Genomic DNA, 21130 nt, shown 5'->3' with positions numbered 1-21130 from the left:
GTGGTTTCTTGCACACCGATTGACATGTCGTACACTGACTAATGATGTACTCGATGGGCCCAAATTTCTCCAGCCGGTCTTCTCATGCTTGCGCAGTGTAGCCAGCAGGGGGGCGCGGCTTGGGCCCAGCCTGTCTTCGGGTGCCGGCAGGGGTCGCAGGTCCGTCTGTGCGAATGCGCGTTGAAGCATGCGCGCATGCACAATGGGCCAGGAACCTTGGCAATCGGCCATTTAAAGGGAGAGCGTCCTCAGTGCATCAGCAGCAGGACATATTGGAAGGTAAGGCGTTAATATTGATTTTTGGGTGGCTGAGGGAGTGGAACGGAGTGCTGCATTACCAGAGTATGAATCCGATACACCAATGACGCATGAGAATGCAACAAGAACGAAGAACTTCTAGCATGAGGAAGTGGAGAAACTAGTCACTGTCATTGACGATCGATGGCAGGAGCTGGATATCAGTAAGAGTGGTTCCACAAAAATTCCACCCAAAGAAATGAGGAGACGCTGGAACCTAGCTGCAGAAGAATTCTCTGCAGGGATGAATACCGCAAGAACTGGAAGTCAGTGTATAAAGAAATGGCAGGGCATTGGTCAAGTAGTGAGTGTAAGTATTATCTTGAGTTTTAAATGGAATTGCAATTGTTACTGTGATCATCTGTATATGGCCCATCCATCAGAAGCTCACCGTGTGGCAAAAATTATATTTTCATCTTTGCAGAAGAAATTGGCCCACAACAAAAGGGAGAGAACTAGAACAGGAGGAGAGCCGCCAAATCTGCACCAACAATCACCACTGGAACAGAGGGTCGCTGCCTTGCCGAGTCGCGCCGGCAGAAAAAGAATCAGCTCTGCACAAGCTGGGCCCACACGCGAGGCTGAGGGTCAATCATGAAAATGCATCGTCGCCCTTCAAATCAACCTGCTGACTGGCCTGCTATGCGTGAGACTGCTCATTCCACCCATCCTGCCCCCTCCTTTCCTGCTAACCATTTGACAGATCTGTTATGTTTTGCAGAAGAAGAAGATAATCCTGAACATCCTGAAGATCAACAAAAAGGTCCAGGTGCGTCCGCTCCAGACCAAGGCGGGTGGGGGGAGGAGGGGGGTCCATGGATCTGTGTTCACGGGAGAATGTTGATCGTGGTACAGGGCATCACTTTGCCAGACACCTCCATGAGCTCCGCTGCGACATTCCATGGTTTCACACCTTCCAAGGTTGCAGAGCCCAGTGGCACTGGTGGAATGCAGGTTGGAACACCCAGGGCCCCACCGTCCCAGCCTGCGCCTCGCACTGGTGGGGTGCCGCTAGACAGACGCACGACGATGGGAAGGAGAAGCCGACCAGTCTCTCCGAAGACTCAGCCTTCATCAGATGAACATCAGGTTATTTCATTGGGTGAGGAGATCAATGCCCTTACCCGATCACTCGTGGCCACCGTCAGTGGGGTGCATGATGAGGTTGCGACACTTTCGGGAGAAGTATCAGCAACTGAGGGCGGGCATGTCAGAGGGAGTGGAAACGATGGCAGAGGCCATGAGGGAGCTAGCTGCTGCAATAAGGGCACACAGGCCTGACAATCAAATGCCACTCTCACTGCAATCCCCACACCAGCCTCTGTTGAGACCCAAGCCGGGCCCCCAGCACCCCCCACCACCATCACTGCCCCTATGAGGAAGTGCACATTCCCGATATGTGGGAGAGATGGCTGCAGTCTTTCTTTGTTGTTGTTCTTGTTGTTGTTGTTGTTGTTGAAGTACATTGTAAATTTTCCAATAAAAAATGTTTTTCATTAAAACTGAATCATTATCACAACATTTAGGAACAGCTGTAAAAAATAAAATCATCCCTCACCCCTACAGTCATGTGTGCCTGCCACCCCTAGCCCTGGTGGGAGGGCTAGCCGGTGCGTTCTGCAGTCGGCAAGGCAGGACTGCTCTATTTTCAGTAGCTGATTTATCTTTCATTTATTTTTGATGATGTTGTGCAGCTGTTGTGCTGAAGTTGTTGTGATGTTGTGCTGATGCTGTGAAGGTGTTTAGTGTTTAGAATTCTCTAACTCACCTTCCCCCCCCCCCTCCCCCCTCCCCTATGCTGATTTCTTAAATGTAGATAAGGTTTATCTATACCTCCAAAAGTGGTCTAAGTTAGTTTAGAGTACCTTTTAGCTGGCCAAATTTGCTTCTATGGTCAAAACAGGCATAAGTAGTTGGTCACGCCCTCTTTTGGAGAAAAAAAACTAAACTAAAAAAAAACCTAACTAACTAACTTACACTGGAGCAAGTTAAATGGGGAAATTTACAATTTTTAAGTTACTCCAAAAAAAGCTACTTGTTCCTAAAAAAGCAGGGCAACTCCTGGGGAAATTTGAGCCCTAGATCTTTATCCAGACACCATAAGTAACTGCATGCAAAAGTCTTGGTCAAGCATATTCCGAGGTGCTGGTCATGAAGATCTCCGAACAATTTGGACCTGAACTTATTTGGGACAACTACTTTTGTACCCCACATGATATAATCTTTATCAACTGATAATTCATTCCTACCAAATGAAATATGGATGAATATATTCCTCTGTTTCCTGGTTTGGCCATCCATTTGCTATATAATCATATACCTTTGACATAACTGGGTTACGTTTGGTTGCTCTACCAATTTCTTCAGCTGTGACAGGCAGTTCATCAATATATAAAAAATAGAACACTTCTTCCCTACTGGGTGTAACTTGTGATGGGGATGGCAACCTGGACATAGCATCAGCATTAACATCTGACTTAGGTACAACAACAATGGGTGTAGCCCAATTACTTAGATCTACCTTAGAGATAATGTTCTTTTGAGTTCTTGCTCAACTTTCTCCTTGAGTGCGTATGGTACGGGACGTGGCTTGCAGTAAACTGGTCTTGCATCCTTCTGTACTCTGACACTGGCCTTGAAGCCTTGGATCGAACTGCCTCTTTTGCAGAGCACCTTCGGATACTTCTTGATGATGTCATCCTTCAATGTAAATCTCGTTTCAATATAAAAAATCTCATTCCAATCCAGCTTCAGTGATCCCAACCAATTTCTACCTATTAAGGCAGGCGTGTCTCCTGCCACTACTAAGATAGGCAAGCTCTGAAAGTGATCCTTGCATTTCGCTGCTCCAGTTATACATCCTACCACAGGTATTTGCTCTCCTGAGTAGCCTTGCAGCTCTATCTTTGACTTATCCAGTGGAAAATCACTTAACTTATCGAGATATAGTGATTCCAATAGTACGCTCACGGATGAACCAGTGTTGATTTCCATGGGTCTCCTGGTTTCTGCAACATCTACTTGGATGCCGATACTTCGCGAATCGCTGTTAGATACCGTCGTGCTCCTGATAATGTGTATCTTCAGAACATCCTCGTCCTGTTGCTTCTCTTCAATGCTATGTAGTCTCTGGTGATTTCTACTTATACCCTTGAAAGTTGGTTTACTCTTCATTCAGCATGCCTTTGCAAGATGCCCAGTTTTATTGCAGTAGAAACACTCTGCCTTCACATATGGACAACTTTGAGCGAGATGTTGTCCCAGACAACGATAGCATGACTTCAATGCACTGTTATCTTGGCTAGTTGCTGAAACCTTGGGGCCCAACTCCTTTTAATTCTAACCGGCAGGCGATTCACCTCGGTTGTCTGATGACTGGAAATGGTGCAAAGTTCTCGAGAGTATTGATCAGCCATATCCATTGACATAGCTGTCTGACAAGCTAAATCGAAAGTCAAGTTAGGGGTTATCAACATATTTCTTCTGATTTGTTCATTTTTCATCCCACAAACAAAGCGGTCACGAAATGCGCATTCCTGAAAGTTTCCGAAATGACAGTGAATGGATAGCATTTTTAAAGCTACAATCTACTCACTGATACTCTCGTCATGTAATTGATCTCATGTTCCAAAACGATAAATTTCAGCAATTTCTAGGGTCTCAGGACTAGAATCTCGGTCATTGGCATGTCCTTTGGCTTGACAGGGAAAAAACCATTTTTCATGGTTTCATACACCTCGGGACCTTCTTCAGTTAAGAAAATAGTCTGTTTTCTTTCTAAAACCACCCGGTTATGGTTTTCATTGCCGTGGACTTTGACGATACTATTCGCGGTGAAAAACATTTTTAACCACGCCACATACGCTCAGAAAGTCTCTCGGTCATGATGGAACTCACCCAAGCACTCTATTACTCCCATAGGCGCGACCATCTGGACTCCAAGTTCAGCCAATTATGCTTGTAATTTATCTTGGATTTTTAGCTGTTCTGCAAATCAAAGAACCTCTTCAAGTCGCTCTTTTGGTTGGCTGGATTAATAACCACCAAAAATTTCAGCTAGGGAATCCAGAAATCTCATCCTCGTTGTCAATGTGATATATTCTTTACGACATCACAAACACACACATAAAAGATGGCGCTACAGGAACTTGTCAGTTGACCTTTTCACATGATGCTTTTATGGTATTTACAGCAGCAGTTGCATTACCACAGTAGTCCACTAGGTGGAGCAGTAGTCCATTTGGTGGAGCTATATTGCACCAACCCAACAGCATTGTGGGAGTGCCATCACCACATGGTCGACAGTGGTTCAAGAAGAAGGCCCACGACCACCTTTTCAAGGGCAAATATGGATAGGCAATAAGTGCCAGCCTTGTCAACGATACCCATATCCCAAGAATGATTTTTTTTTAAGTCACTACATTCAGGATAGGAGGGAAGAACAATGGAAGTAGAAACATTTTTTTTAAAGATTGTAACATAGGAAACAAAACTCAATCAATAGTATGCAGATAAAACAAATCAAATAGGTAGCCTTACTGGTTTTGTTTTCTTGTACCATCTTCAACAGGATAAAATAACACTAAAAATATAGTGATCTAAAACGATTTATAGATGGTCTTATTTGATTTAATTGCCCTTGGGAAGGTCTTGAACCACTGCATAGTGCTCTTAGGTAGGGTGTTCTAGGATTTTGACCCAGTGATGATGAAGGAACAGTGATATAATTCCAAGACAAGGGAATACAAGGCAAGTCTTTTCAATTTATCCTCCTAATTTTAACAAATAAATTGACTGTTCAAGAAGGCATGCTGGGAAGGTTGATTAAGTTTGCAAAGTGTTATGCAGACTGCCTGGAAGGCTACAGAAGGCTACAGACAAGGAGGCCTTGAGAGACTGTGGGAAACCATCGTAAACACCAGGCGATATTTGGCAGCATCAGTCTGTGCAACCATGTGAGAGAGAGAAAGGAAAGTTACTGAAAAGCTTCCCTTTGTCAGCAGGAATAGTATAAGAACAGCCATTCCAAAGTGAAAGAGGAGACCATCCACAAGACTAAGCAGAGACAGTTCAGAGGAACGCCATGCAGGAAGTTGATGCGTTATTAACCTCTCAGTCTCCCGAAGTGGAAGAATTGGCCATTCTGAGTCTCAAGTTGCACTTCTAATGAAGATGGTATAAATCTCTGGGGGAAAAATTGATTATCGCCCGGTTTGAGGAGGTAACTCCGCCTGGTCGTTAACTTTAGCAGCAGGCGATGTTTACCGCCTCCAACCGGGATATTAATTTTTAGCGCTCTAAGAGGGGGGTGGAGCACTAAAGGAAATGTTCCACATTCCTCTTCGGTCGCTAAAGTTGAATCGCGGGGTGCTAGCACGGGAGTGCTAATGAAGTTGTGGCACTAGGAAACCAGCATCCTAGCACCGAAAGGGATCAGCTGGACCAGCTGAAGAGTGGAAGTAAATGCAAGGGAGGTGATCTGAACATGTTTAGGCATCGGACAGAGTTAAACAAAGCTAAACAAACTGGATGTAAATGAAATAACCTCATCTTGTAACCACTCACCTGATGATCCATTTCAGTATTGCCTCAGAAGCTTCTGGGATGCCAGCTTTCTCTGGCATGATTAAAGCCAGGCACTAAAGCAGGCAAACCCATTGAAGTTCCCGACCATGGTGCTACTGGGGCATTGCATGCTCACAAAGTGCGCAGCACCAACTGTTAGCGACACCGGTAAACCTCCATCAAGTTTTGGGGAGGCGCTGACAGCACGGAACTCCGGCAGTAAGCACTCGGGCGCTAACAGGTGGCACTGTTCCATTCAATTCTATCTTTAAAACTTGTATTTTAAAGTTAATAAAACCATTATTTTAAAAAAGCTTAAAGCTTGGTTGAGTCTTACTTCTCGTTGCCCTAAAGACTAAAAAGAGTTAAAACAAAAATGCAACAATTTAAAAAAAATATGTATTTTGGATAAATAATTTGGGATGGAGTCACTGTGGGGTCTTATTCACAACCATCCCTTTTTTAAATTAACTAACTTAATTGAATACATTTATCTTCATGCCTATTTATTTCAGCTTTGGCCTTCAGATTATTTCTGGTTTGTTTATTCCATAATTCATTACAACTGAGCTGAACAGCATCAATAAAATCATCAACAGTTTGCCAAACAACTCAGCAGAACACACCACGTGGTAAAAGCTTCAAAGTCAAATCGCTTGCCTGCTCAAAACAGCAAGTTAATATTGGGACACAGCAGGAAGGCAGTGGGATCTGAGGGGGTAAGTCGCTGCCTCATTTTTAACTAATCCCCCATCACACCTCTGGCCCTGGTTTCCGCCAGGTGGGGAGGGGGGGTGTAGTTTGTTTCCTTCCTTCAGTATTTTATGCACTAAACTACAGGGTGAGTTAAAATTACAGACTAAATGCAGAAAGTTAAATATTTCCACTGAAAGGAAATGTAAAGTGAAACTAATCAGTTATTTCAATGTCAATTATTTATTTGCGTAGCTTGCGTAATTGTATGAAAGTCTCCAGTCCCATGAGACAATTAAGCAGAAGGTAAGTGTATTTACCCATATGTTCAGAATTTGACTGCAGCATAATAGCAGTAAGTGTAGCAATCCTCAAGTGCATTCAGTAAAAAATGTCTCCTGTACATTAATGCATGTGGCTGCCAGCAGTCTTGGTATTTATTCTACCCATCGGAGGTAGTTATTGTTTCAAACATCCAGAGAGTCCAATGCTCATTGCTTCACTGAAATAGTAGGCCGTGCTGCCAAGCAGGCCACATGTATTGTAGCCCAAGGGTAGTCTGCTGTATAAAAATTATCAATATGGTAATGTAATTCCACGATGCAACTACTTAGATGTTTATGTTGAGTACATAAATTATGTTGCTGCTTTCGACTTTAAGCCAATGTGATTGATAACTGCATGTTTGAAAATTCAGATATTAATCTTGTACTAAGCGAGTTGCTGCATTTGGCACTGCTGCAGAACCAGCACAGCTGAAATTGTCATTTAGATTTCAGACTTGGCTCAGTGGTAACGCTCTCACCTCTGAAACAGAAGATTGTGCGTTTAAGCCACCGTCTAAGACTTAAGCACATAATTTAGGCTGACACTTCAGTGAAGCACGATGGTAGTACTGCATTGTCTTTTGAATGAGATGATACAACAAAGCCCCATCTGACTGCTCAGTTGCATGTAAAATATCCCATGACACTATTAATGTTTTGTGTCCTGGACAACATTTAGCCCTCAATTAACACCACTAGTCATCCATCTCATTGCTTTTTGTGGGACTGTGCTGTATGCAAACTGCCTGCCATGGTTTTCTACATGAAAACAATGACTACACTCCAAAAGTAATTAATTAGGTATAAAGCACTCTGGAACAAACATCCAGTGGACAAAAAAGCTGCTGTATAAATGCAAGTTATTTCTTTCTTCATGGAATCTTACAGCACAGGAGGCCACTCAGCAATTGTGCCCGTGCTGGCTCTTTGAAAGACCAATCCAATTAGTCACTCTACTCCGCTCATTTATAGAAACGTAGAAATTTACAGCACAGAAGGAGGCCATTTCGGCCTATCGTGTCTGCGCTGGCCGACAAAGAGCCGCACGGCCCTCGGTCAGCAGCCCTGAAGGTTTCATATAAATCGGAAAGGTAAAGAGCACCCAGCCCAACCAGTCCACCCCACACAACTGCAACACCTCTTACACTAAAACATTCTACACTCCACCTGAACCAGAGCCATGTGATCTTCTGGGAAAAGCAAAAACCAGATAAAAACCCAGGCCAATTAGGGAAAAAGTCTGGGAAAATTCCTCTCCGACCCATCCAGGCGATCGAAACTTGTCCAGGAGATCACCCTGGATTCAATTCCCTGCAGTACTTACCATCGTATCCGCACCAGCCAACAAGAGGTTATCTAGTCTAATCCCAATTACCAGCTCTAGGTCCGGAACCCTGCAGCTTACGGCACTTTAAGTGCCCATCCAAGCACCTTCTAAATGTGGTGAAGGTTTCTGCATCCACAACCCTTCCAGGCAGTGAGTTCCAGACCCCCACAACCCTCTGCGTGTAGATGCTCCCCCTCAAATCCCCTCTGAACCTTCCACCAACCACCTTAAAACTATGCTCTCTCGTAATTGACCCCTCCACCTATGGAAATAGGCCCTTGCTATCCACTATGTCCAGGCCCCTCAAAATGTTGTACACCTCAATGAGGTCTCCTCTCAACCTCCTTTGTTCCAATGAGAACAAACCCAGCATATCCAATCTGTCCTCATAGCTAAGATTCTCCATTTCAGGCAGCATCCTAGTAAATCTCCTCTGCACCCTCTCTAGTGCAATCACGTCTTTCCTATAATACGGCGACCAGAACTGCATGCCGTACTCCAGCTGTGGCATAACGAGAGTATTATATAATTTAAGCATAACCTCCCTGCTCTTGTATTCTATGCCTCGGCCAATAAAGGCAAGCATTCTGTATGCCTTCTTAACTTATCCACCTGGCCTGCTACTTTCAGGGATCTATGGACAAGCACTCCAAGGCCCCTTTGTTCATCTACACTATTAAGTGGCCTACCGCTTAATGTGTATACCCTTTCCTTATTAGCCCTCCCAAAGTGCATTACCTCACACTTCTCCGAATCAAATTCCATTTGCCACTGCTCTGCCCACCTGACCAGTAGATTGATGTCCTCCTGCAGTCCATGACTTTTCTCTTTATTGTCAACCCCACAGCCAATTTTAGTGTAATCTTCAAACTTCAATACTCCCTATATTCAAATCTCATTGTTGAGATATACCACAAAAAGCAAGGGACTCAGTACTGAGCCCTGCAGAATCCCACTGGAAACATCCTTCCAGTCATAAAAACATCCATCAACCTTTACCCTTTGCTTCCTAACTTTAAGCCAATTTTGGATCCAACTTGCCATTTTGTCCTAGATCCCATGGGCTTTAACCTTCGTGACCAGTCTACCATGTGGGACCTTATCAAAAACCTTGCTATAAAATCCATCTGCACTACACTGTATGCATTACCCTCATCGACCCTCCTGGTTACCTCCTCGAAAAATTCAATCAGGTTAGTCAAACACGATCTTCCCTTAACAAATCCACGCTGACTGTCCCTAATTAATCCTTGCCTTTCCAAATGTAGATTTAGCCTGTCTTTCAGGATTTTTTCCAATAATTTTCCCACCACTGATGTTAGGCTTACAGGTCTGTAATTACTTGGCCTATCCCTTTCTCCCTTCTTAAACAAGGGTACTACATTAGCAGTCCTCCAATCCTCCGGCACCATGCCCAAATCCAAAGAGGACTGAAAAATGATGGTCAAGGCCTCTGCAATTTCCTGTTTTACTTCGCTCAACAGCCTGGGATGGATTTCATCCAGGCCTGGGGACTTATCTACTTTCAAAGCTCCTAAATCTCTTAATACTTCCTCTCTCACTATATTTATTTCATCCAGAATTTCACACTATTCCTCGATAGCAGTATCTGCATTGCCCCTTTCCTTTGTGAAAACAGACGCAAATATTCATTAGGAATCATACCAACATCTTCCGCCTCCACACAAAGATTACCCTCATGGTCTCTAATAGGCCTACCCTTTCTTTAGTTACCCTCTTGCTCTTAATATATTTATCGAACATCTTTGGGTTTTCCTTAATTTTACTAGCCAAGAATTTTTCATGCTCTCTGTTCGCATTCCTAATATCCTTTTTTAATTTGACCTCTTAACTTTCAATATTCCTCCAAAGATTCTATAGTATTTAGTCATCGGTATATGACATAAGCTTCCCTTTTTTTCTTTATCCTCCCCTGTAAGTCCATAGACATCCAGGGGGCTCTAGGATTATGTTTCCCAGCCTTTTTCTTTAAGTGCACATGTTTGGCCTGAGCCTTTCAGATCTCCTCCTTGAATGCCTCCCACTGTCCCGACACTGATTTACCCACAAGTAACTGTTTCCTCCTCAACTTAGCAAAGTTAGCTTTTCCCTCAATTCGGGACTTTTATTCCAGGCCTATCCTTGTCCTTATCCACAACTAACTTGAATCTGACTGAATTATGGTCACTGGCACCCAAGTGCTCTCCCACTAATACCTCTTCAACCTGCACAGCTTTATTCCACAAAACTTAATCCAAAACCTCCTCCTGTCATATTGGGCTTGTTACATACTGACTAAAAAAGTTCTCTTGAATGCATTTTAAGAATTCCGCACCCTCTAAACCCTTCACACTATATTTGTCCCAATCAATATTAGGATAGTTCAAATCCCCTACTATTACGCCCCTATGGTTTTTGGACTTCACAGCAACTTGTCTACATATTTGCTCTTCTATCTCCCTCCCACTGTTTGGGGATCTGTAATACACGCCCAGCAGTGTGATCGCCCCTTTTTTTATTTTTCAATTCGACCCATATGGCCTCTAACATATCATCCCTCCTCACCGCTGTAATGGTTTCCCACAGCTCAGCAAATTTTTCTTACATCAGTACTAATCACATATATTCCATCTTAGAATTTGGTGTTTCAGAATAATAATCACAATCATTTGATAACACAACTCCTCATGCCAGATTATCATCTCATAATTCAATTTTTAGGACTATATTCCCACTTGGCTCTGTTATTTGCATTGCTAAATTTAAATTGTTGCATAATTCAATTTTTAATGTAGAAATGACTGAAATTTTAGGAATAGACTATACATGGATTTTTTTTCCCCTAGATCTCTCTGCTGCACCTTTCCTTAGTTAAGTGCTTCAGTCAAGACATTTGTTGTTGGTTTAACTTCACTGTAATGCAATTTGTGCAAAAAGTGACTGCATTTGTGGCCTGAAATCATTCAAAAATGCCAACTATTCATGCCACAATATTCATGAATGTTTTTTTTTTTAAGTGCAAGACATGTCACATTGGTATAGCTTCATTGTCACGTAACAGAAGTCGACTGCACTATTGGCCTGGAATCATTATAGGCTGGAAATGAATGTTGGGTTAATACCGCTATTAAAATAGTGGACCAATTAATGTCAAAATACAAACATGTTAAGAATTTGACAGCTGTTATCGTCAACAGTAACTCCTGGCTTCATGACTGATAGCTCTACATGCATAACCCACTGAATTAATTTCAACTTACACACTTGAATTTAGTTTATGCAAAGCTCACAATAATTTCCATTGCAGGATTTTTGCCACAATGTTTTGCTGCTTCAAGATGTCAAAAATCAAACTTGAAAATGATTTGAATAAGTTTGAACGTAACATGCTACTCACCATTTCGACTTTCTTCATCGATTGCGACTATAGTTGCTGGAGGGCCTGATCTCGCCAGCTTGCAATCTGTCAGTAGCAACAAAAACATTATGTATATATATATATATAGATATATAAACACACATATACTGTCAATAAAGACCATGTCTTGGATGCTTAAAGTTAAGACTATAAGATTTAAGAAATAGAAGCAGGAGTGGGCCATTCTGTCCCTCGAGGCTCCTCTGCCATTCAATAAGATCATGGCTGATCTTCGACCTTAACTCCACTATCCTGCCCTATTCCTATATCCTTTTATTTGCTTAGAGTCCACAAATCTATCATTCTCAGACTGAGCATCCATAGCCCTCTGGGGTAGAGCGTACCGAAGATTCACAATCTTCCGAGTGAAGACATTTCTCATCTCAGTCCTAAATGGCTGACCCCTTATCCTGTGACTATGCCTCCTAGTTCTAGACTCTCCAGCCAGGGAAAATAGCCTCTTAACCCCTGTCAGGCCCTCTCGGAATATTGTATGGCTCAATGGGATCACCTTTCATTCTTCTAAACCCCAGAGAATATAGGCCCATTCTACTCTATCGCTTCTCATAGGACAGCCCTCTCATGCCAGGAATCAATATAGTGAACCTTTGTTGCACCCCCTCTAAGTCAGGCATATTCTTCCTTAGGTACGAAGACCAAAATTATACACTACTCCAGGTATGGTCTCACCAAAGTCCTGTTCAATTGTAGCAAGACTTCCTTACCCTTGTACTCCAAACCCCTTACAATAAAGGCCAACATACCACTTTCCTTCCTAATTGCTTGCTGTACCTGCATGCTGACTTTCTGAATTTCCGAGGTCAGCCCAACAATGGTGGCCACGGGTTCGGCTGGGCCGCCAACAGGCAGCCTGGCACCCCCTACATAAGAACATAAGAAATAGGAGCAGGAATAGGCCATATGGCCCCTCGAGCCTGCTCTGCCATTTAATGCGATCATGGCTGATCTGATCATGGACTCAGGTCCACTTCCCTGCCCGCTCTTGGGAGCCAGGCCACTGGCCCAGCCAAAATCGTCCCTGGTGGCCTAGTGGGCCAAACTAAACTCAGTGCAGAGTTCACAGCAGCCCTCCGCTTTGACTGAGGGGGAGGGACATTGTGACGCATCAGCGATGCGCTGACATCAGCGTGGCACTGATGACTTAGAGTGACAGCCAACCAAGGGCACTTCTGCCCGCAGCCAATCGGAACACCATCCTGACCCCCAAAAAAATGAGCAGCATCTTCAAACACGGTGCGTGCACCTAAACTTAGTTGGGGTTCAATTTCGGCCCCTTTGTGCCCTCCTCACATCTTACTTTCCCACCTCAGTCAATCATCATAGGCAGTCCCCAGGAATTGGGGAAGACTTGCTTCCACTCTAAAAGTGTGTTCTCAGGTGACTGTACAGTCCAATACAGGAATTACAGTCTCTGTCACCGGTGGGACATACAGTCATTGAAGGAAAGAACGGGTGGGCAGTCTGGTTTGCAGCATGCTCCTTCCACTGCCTGCGTTTCTGCATGCTCTCAGCGACTAGACTCGAGGTGCTCAGCGCCCTCCCGGGTGCTCTTCCTCCACTTAGGGCGGTCTTTGGCCAGGGATGCCCAGGTGAGGGTATCCTTGAAACGTTTCCTCTGCCCACCTGGGGATCGCTTGCCATGTAGGAGTTCTGAGTAGAGCGCTTACTTTGTATCATCAGCAAACTTGGATACATTACACTCAGTCCCTTCATCCAAGTCATTAATATAGATTGCAAATAGCTAAGGTCGAAGCACTGATCCTTGCAGCACCCCACTAGTTACAGCCTGCCAATCTGAAAGTGACCCGTTTATTCCTACTTTCTGTTTTGTCTAAAGCCTCTTGAAAATCCAAATATACTACCTCCACTGGTTCCCCTTTATCTACTCTGCGAGTTACATCCTCAAAAACTCTAACACCATTTCCCTTTCATAAAACCATCTTGACTCTGCCTAATCATATTATAATGTTCTAAATTTCCTGTTACCACTTCCTTATAATGGATTCCAGCATTTTTCTGACCATTGATGTCTGGCTAACTGGCCTGTAGATCGGCATTTTCTCTCTTCCCTCCTTTCTTAAATTGCTAACTTCTAATCCATGAGGATCGACCAGAATTAAGGGAATTTTGGAAGATCACAACCAATGCATCCACTATCTCTGCAAACACCTCTTTTAGAACACTAGGACATAAACAATTAGGTCCAGAGGATTTGTCAGCTTTTAGTCACATTCATTTATCTAGTACTTTTACTTTGCTAATATTAATTACTTTGAATTCCTCATGTTCATTCGACTCTTGGTCCCCTACTGTTGCTTGTATGTTTTTTGTGTATTCTATTGTGAAGACTGTTATAAAATTTTGTTTAACGTATTTGCCAATTCCTTATTCCCCATTATAATTTATTCTGTCTCTTCCTTTTTACATACTTGTAGAAGCTCTTACAATTGGTTTTTATATTTCTTGCTAGTTCACTCTCATATTCTATTTTCTCCATCTAACATTTTTTTGGTCACGCTTTGCTGGTTTCTAATATTCTCCCAATCTTCAGGCGTATTACTATTCTTGGCAACGTTATAAGCCTCTTCTTTTAATCTATTACTCTCATTAACCTTTTTAGCTAGCCACAGATGGATCACTTTTCCACTGGAGTTTTTATTTCTCAATTGAATGTATATTCATTGAGAACTATGAAATATTTCTTTAAATAGTCGCCATTGCTTATCTAAGCTCAAGTATTCGCACAATTTTAAAGGGCTAAAATAAGTTTTTTGGGATTTCAGTTGATGCAGGTCTCACACAGAATCAATAATTGGAAAACACAATTTATAAGAGGTAGAGTTTGGATATATTCTGTAACTGTTCTCTCTTTCCCCAGACTTTCCTTATATGCACACACATTTTAATTGAGCACAATCACTAAGTAACAATTTAAATTAAACAGATTAACTTAAGGCATAGCAAATAAGATATTAAGTTTAGCCAAGCAAGAACATTTAAAGACGTTAAGCTTATGCAACTTCACCATCTTACCCTCAAACTGCCAGTCTGGAGTTAAAGTTCAGTGTCACAAAGATTGAGGCAGCACAGCATAGTGGAAGAGAAGAAAGGATGATAAATTTTCAGTGGATTAAAATAGAATATTAGATTTCAAAATGAAGGCAAGTATTGAAAAGTGCAATTAAAAATAAGTTGCAGGAAAAGAAACTTGATCAACAAGTCCTAACCACATTTCCTATCTGTAAATAGAACCCTAAAATATGTACAGTGGTTCTCAGCGAAACTGCACTCCAGTACTAATACCATCTAAAAGAATAGAAAAGGACTATGTATTTGAGGTCAATGAAGAGCTATATTGTTCCTGAGTTTGTTTTTATTTGTATAGATACTGCCTTCCTCAATCAAGATCTAAGCACTTTTGTAAGGAGAACTTAAGTTAAGTTTAGATTAATTTAAATTATTAGAAGTAAAGAAGGAGTAAACAAGAAAACCCAAATACCTTGCATGAAATTATAACAATAGCAAAAATGCAAAACAATTAAATTGTTTATGATCAATGTCTGAAAAATATTTTGATACATTCAATTTATACCATTCATTCCAACCAGCAGTGTTTGACACCAACATCAACGTTTCTTCAGCTCTTTCAATGAGTGAGGGCAGACCTTGGAAATCAGCATTTTGCAGCCTTGCCCTGAGTTTTTAATGCATTCATGTGCCATCAGTGAAGACTGCGTGTGCAAACACTATCAGTTTCTGTGCATGTGCCAAAGATGTGCATTAAGTTTTCGGTGTTCACACATGCACAAATCAGCAGATTTGCATGAATGAAGAGAAAAACATGGGTCAGTCCTTGGTTAGCTCAGTGACATTTAGAAGTTCCAGCCTTATCTCTTGATATATGGAATCATTCTTTAGAGAGGCTTTACCAAGGTATTCCTTGAACAATTGCAAAGATATTTCCAGAGATCTCATCAGTGCTATTCTTTGATCAACTGGGTAGGAGGTACATGTGAACCATGCAGGAGAGAATTCTTGGCAACAGTTCCAATATTTAGTAGCATTCCCTCCCTTCTAAAATGAATAACCAGGGCTAGAAAATCCATCACTAAGTGAAACGTGAAATGCAGTCAGGAGTCAGAATCAGACTCCTCATTTTGGTTTTAATGATCCACCATAACCAGTTCAGAATTGTTTCAAAAGGAAATTAATAAGCGAGGGAGCCTGCAATAATACAATTTATAAATGAGTGGATGTAGTATGTCAAATGAAAACAGGAAAGGGGAAGTGTTAAGGAGATAATTATAGTTTATTGAATCAGAAGCCTTAACCAAGGCTGGTTATGTCAGAAACCCTATCCATGTTATGAGTTTCATGTCACAAAATATCCACTCTTAGGCAGTATTTAATCAGCAGTTCCATAACATAAATAAGGACAAGAGGAGACAGAGAGTAGTATCACTCTTTATTTGCAACATTCAAGCTTATGAAGAAGTCCATAGAATATACTGTCCCGTTAAACACTCACGGTGTTAGGAAACAGAGAGGGATAACATATCACAATTAGTTGGTGTGAAAAACCATTGCCAATTTAATTCAAACATAAGCTCTGAAGACAGTACACTGCATTAGCAGATCTGCCATTACATTATTTGTAAGTAGTCTGTGGACTGGAGCCAGCTATGGCACTTGGCTGCTTGCCTGACCTGTCCGTGCGGCAATCCAGCTAATTGTAGTCACAGGTAGATTTCTGAGAGGAACTAGAGGTCATTAAATTGCTTTTAAAATTCAGGGCCCAGATCAATCACCAGTTTTCTTTTTAAATCTGCAACATTTGGAATATGATATACAAGCACTATGTGCAATATTTATACTAGCTCATCTCCTATGGCATTGCATATGATTAATCAGAGAATACAACACCTGTACATCGTCATAGGCAGTCCCTCGTATCGAGGATGACTTGCTTCCACGCCAAAAAGGGATGAGTTCACAGGTGTTTCAATGAAGGACCTAATATTCCAGGTCCCGAACTACATCTTGGAGGGTGGAAGATGCCTGTGTGTGGATTTTTTTAACGTGGGGTGGCCGTTGCACACCAGCCATCACACGGGCTTTGACAGAGCTAGGTCTTGGTCCAATGGCAAGCATTAACCAAGACGAATGGAGACCAGCTCTGCTGCATGGACCTAGTGCACACACACATCGCAGTGTGGGCTGGCCCATGCTGTCCCTGGGCCCCCGCCTCTTCTGGTCCCAAACTCACGCCTCTCCTGAGCCCCGATCGCGTCGCTCCACAATCATTTGCCGCTCCTGCGCCCCAACCTCGCTGCTGCTGCTGTACCTGCCCACGCTCCAATCACCGACCTGGACCTTGATGACGTCCAATCCAGTCACCCTCTTAACTGCCATCGTCCTCCTGCATCAGCTCGTGCTGTACCTTGCCACGCTGCTCCAAGCCGCCGCTCACCGCTCCTTTTATGGCCCCGATCTGCAGCTGATGGTCTCTCGCAGGTCAGGGCTGCCAAGGTGCTCCAGGCTGCCATTCCTTTTATGGTCCCAACCTATAGAAAATAGGAGCAGTAGTAGGCCATTTGACCCTTCGAGTCTGCACCACCATTCAATATGATCATGGCTGATTCTCTATCTCAATATCATATTCCCACTTTCTCCCCATACCCCTTGATGCCTTTTGTGTCTATAAATCTATCTATTTCCTTCATAAAGATATTCAATGACTTGGCCTCCACAGCCTTCTGTAGCAGAGAATTCCACAGGTTCATCACCCTCTGAGTAAAAACATTTCTCCTCATCTCGGTCCTAAATTTCCTACCCTGTATCCTGAGACTGTGACCCCTTGTTCTAGACTTCCCAGCCAGAATTTTATACATTTCAATGAGATCCCCTCTCATTCTTCTAAACTCTACTGAATACAGGTCCAGTCGACCCAATCTCTCCTCATATGACAGTCCTGCCATCCCAGGAATCAGTCTGGTGAACTCCCTCTATGGCAAGTATATCCTTTCTGAGGTAAGGAGACCAAAACTGCACACAATACTCCAGGTGTGGTCTCACCAAGGCCCTGTATAACTGTAGTAAGACATCCTTGCTCCTGTACACAAATCCTCTTGCAATGAAGGCCAACATACCATTTGCCTTCCTAACTGCTTGCTGCACCTGCATGTTTGCTTTCAATGACTGGTGTACAAGGACACCCCAGGTCCCTTAGTACATTGACATTTCCCAAGCTATCACCATTTAAATAATACTTTGTCTTTATGTTTTCCTTACAAAGGGGATAACTTCACATTTATCCACGTTATACTGCATCTGCCACGTGTTTGCCCACTCACTCAGCCTATCTAAATCGCCTTGCAGCGTCTTTGCATCCTCCTCACAACTCACAATCCCACCTAGTTCTGTGTCGTCAGCAAACTTGGAAATATTACATTTGGTTCCCTCATCCAAATCATTTATATATATATTGTGAATAGCTGGGGCCCAAGCACTGATCCCCGTGGTACCCCACTAGTCACTGCCAGCCACCCCGAAAAAGACCCGTTTATTCCTACTCTCTGTTTCCTGTCATTTAACCAATTTTCAATCCATGCCAGTACATTACTCCCAATCCTATGTACTTTAACTTTGCACACTAACCTCTTATGTGGGACTTTATCAAAGGCCTTCTGAAAATCCAAATACACTACATCCACTGGTTCTCCCTTATCTATTCTATCAGTTACATCCTCAAAAAACTCCAGTAGGTTTGTCAAACACAATTTTTCTTTCATTAATCCATATTGACTTTGTCTAATCCTGTTGATATTATCTAAGTGTCTCATTGTCACATCCTTTATAATAGACTCTAGAATTTTTCCTACTAGTGATGTTAGTTCCCTGTTTTCTCTCTCCCTCCTTTTTTAAATAGTGGAGTTACATTTGCTATCTTCCAATCTGTAGGATCTGTTCCATAATCTATCGAATTTTGGAAGACAACATCCAAGGCATCCACTATTTCCATGGCTCCCTCTTTTAGTACTCTGGGATGCAGATCATCAGGCCCTGGGGATTTATCGGCTTTCAATCCATTAGTTTCTTCAGCACTATTTTCTTAGTAATAATCATTTCCTTTAATTCCTCTTACTTACTAGACCCTTGGTTCCCCAGCATTTCTGGGAAGTTATTTGTGTGCTCTTCCGTGAAGACAGAACCGAAGTATTTATAAGTGTTCTGCTATTTCCTTGTTCCCCCTTATAAATTCTCCCTTTTCTGACTCTAAAGGACCTACATTTGCTACATTTATCTTCACTAATCTTTTTCTTTTTACGTATTTGTAGAAACTTTTGCAATCGGTTTTTATGTTCCTTGTAAGTTTACTCTCATACTCTATTTTTTCCCCTGTTAATCAATCTCTTGGTCCTTTTTTGCTGAATTCTAAACTGCTCCCAATCCTCAGACTTGCTATCTTTTCTGGCAACTTTGTATGACTCCTCTTTGGATCTAATACTATCCTTAATTACTTTTGTTAAACATGGTTGGGCCACTTTTCCTTTTGTGATTTTATGCCAAAAAGGAATTTATAATTGCCATGTATGTAACCTTTATGTAACAACACTGCAAAACTGTATATATGTAAGAAATGCACATCTTGACCACAGGGGGTGAACTTGTGGGAGACACTCCTTACCTGGTCATCCAGGTATATAAAAGGAGGTCCCACGCAGGGTCATCACTTCTTGGTCCTGTGAATAAAAGTTCAGGTCATGGAATGACCTTGTCCATAGAGTGTGCCTCATGTGGATTTATGGTATTGTGTAAGGACTTTACATTGGCGACGAGAAACAAGAATCAACGACCCACGAGAATGGCCACCGGCAGCACAGATGAACGGTACTGTGTTGGTGAGGACTGGGACGATTTCATTGAGAGGCTCCAGCAGAGTTTTGTCACGAAGGACTGGCTGGGAGACGCAGCGGCCGACAAGCGAAGGGCTCATCTGCTGACCAGCTGTGTACTTAAGACTTATGCGCTCATGAAAGATCTGCTAGCACCCGAGAAGCCGGCGGACAAAACCTTTGAAGAGCTCAGCACTCTAATCGGTGAGCACCTCAAACCGGCGAGCAGCGTAAACATGGCCCGACACAGATTCTACACCCACCGACGTCGGGAAGGACAGAGCATACCGGATTTCGTTGCGGACCTCCAGCGCTTGGCCAGCCTCTATAAGTTCACAGACGTCTGCAGGGGGGAGATGCTAAGGGATTTCTTTATTGAGGGCATCGGTCATGCTGGGATTTTCAGAAAGCTAATTGAGACCAAGGACTTGACCTTGGAAGCGGCGGCGTTGATGGCTCAGACATTTATGGCGGAGGAGAAGGAAGCCAAGATAATATACGTGCGAGATTCTGCCTCCAACGTATGGATCAGGGAGTCAATATTATAACCGTGACACAGAGCCCCACAGGCAGGCAAGGGCAGTTCGAGACACCCCAGGCAGCAATAGACCCAAGAGTAAGTCTCCAATAGAGACAATGGCAGGCTGAACGGACATATACACCCCCCAGTGTACAATGCAGCCTGGGATGGGTCTATTGACACTCACTGACAGGGTGCTCAAGAGCAGTCAAAGGGACAATCAGTGAGGAATGCCTTGTAGCAGCTCTTCTGTCCACAACAATGGCAATCTCAGTTCATGCTGGAGGTGTGGGGGCAAACATGCTGCCAGGACTTGCAGGTTTCAACAGTTCATCTGCAGAAATTGTAACCTCAATGGCTATTTATCCAGAATGTGCAGAAAGCCTGTAACCAGGCTAATATATGAGGCTTGGGGAAAATCAATGGATGCTGAAGTTCAGTGGGTTCATGTGGTAAGCATTCACAGCTCATATACCAAAATGCCACCTATGATGATGAAAGTCCTATTAAACGGCATCCCTGTATGCATGGAGCTGGACACAGGGGCCAGCCAGTCACTAATGAGTGTTCAACAATTTGAAAAGCTGTGGCCACTTAAAGCCAGCAGACCGAAACTAGAACGCATTGAGACGCAATTACGGACGTACACCAAAGAAATCATTCCAGTGCTAGGCAGTGCAATGTTGGCGGTCACACACAATGGATCGGTGAACCGGCTGCCGCTCTGGATTGTCCTGGACAATGGTCCCGCACTGTTGGGGAGGAGCTGGTTAGCTGAGATGAACTGGAAATGGGGGGATGTGCACGCCATGTCATCTGTGGAGTGAAGTTCATGCTCACAGGTCCTACAGCAATTTGAGTCACTATTTCAACCTGGCGTCGGGACGTTCAAAGGTGCCAAAGTAGTGATACGCATCACCCCGGACGCCAGATTAGTGCACCACAAAACCAGAGCTGTGCCGTATGTGATGCGGGAGAAAACTGAGAGCGAGTTGGATCGGTTGCTGAGAGAGGTGTTCATCTCGCCCGTTGAATTCAGCGACTGGGTGAGCCCCATTGTTACCATCC

At 43.2% G+C, this 21130-nt stretch overlaps 1 protein-coding gene across 1 annotated transcript in view; it reads right to left on the bottom strand.

Annotated features, from left to right (window-relative positions):
• pcdh15b (protocadherin-related 15b) overlaps nucleotides 1-21130 on the bottom strand; it is a 1866923-nt gene that overhangs the window by 1019787 nt on the left and 826006 nt on the right. Inside the window, exon 5 of the mRNA XM_070875055.1 lies at nucleotides 11606-11671. Within this exon, the coding sequence (XP_070731156.1) occupies nucleotides 11606-11671 (66 nt within the window). The remainder of the gene's footprint in view (nucleotides 1-11605; nucleotides 11672-21130) is intronic.

The sequence above is a fragment of the Pristiophorus japonicus genome, chromosome 3 (assembly GCF_044704955.1).
Source record: "Pristiophorus japonicus isolate sPriJap1 chromosome 3, sPriJap1.hap1, whole genome shotgun sequence".
Classification (NCBI taxonomy): domain Eukaryota; kingdom Metazoa; phylum Chordata; class Chondrichthyes; family Pristiophoridae; genus Pristiophorus; species Pristiophorus japonicus.
This window is presented reverse-complemented; position numbering and strand designations above follow the sequence as displayed.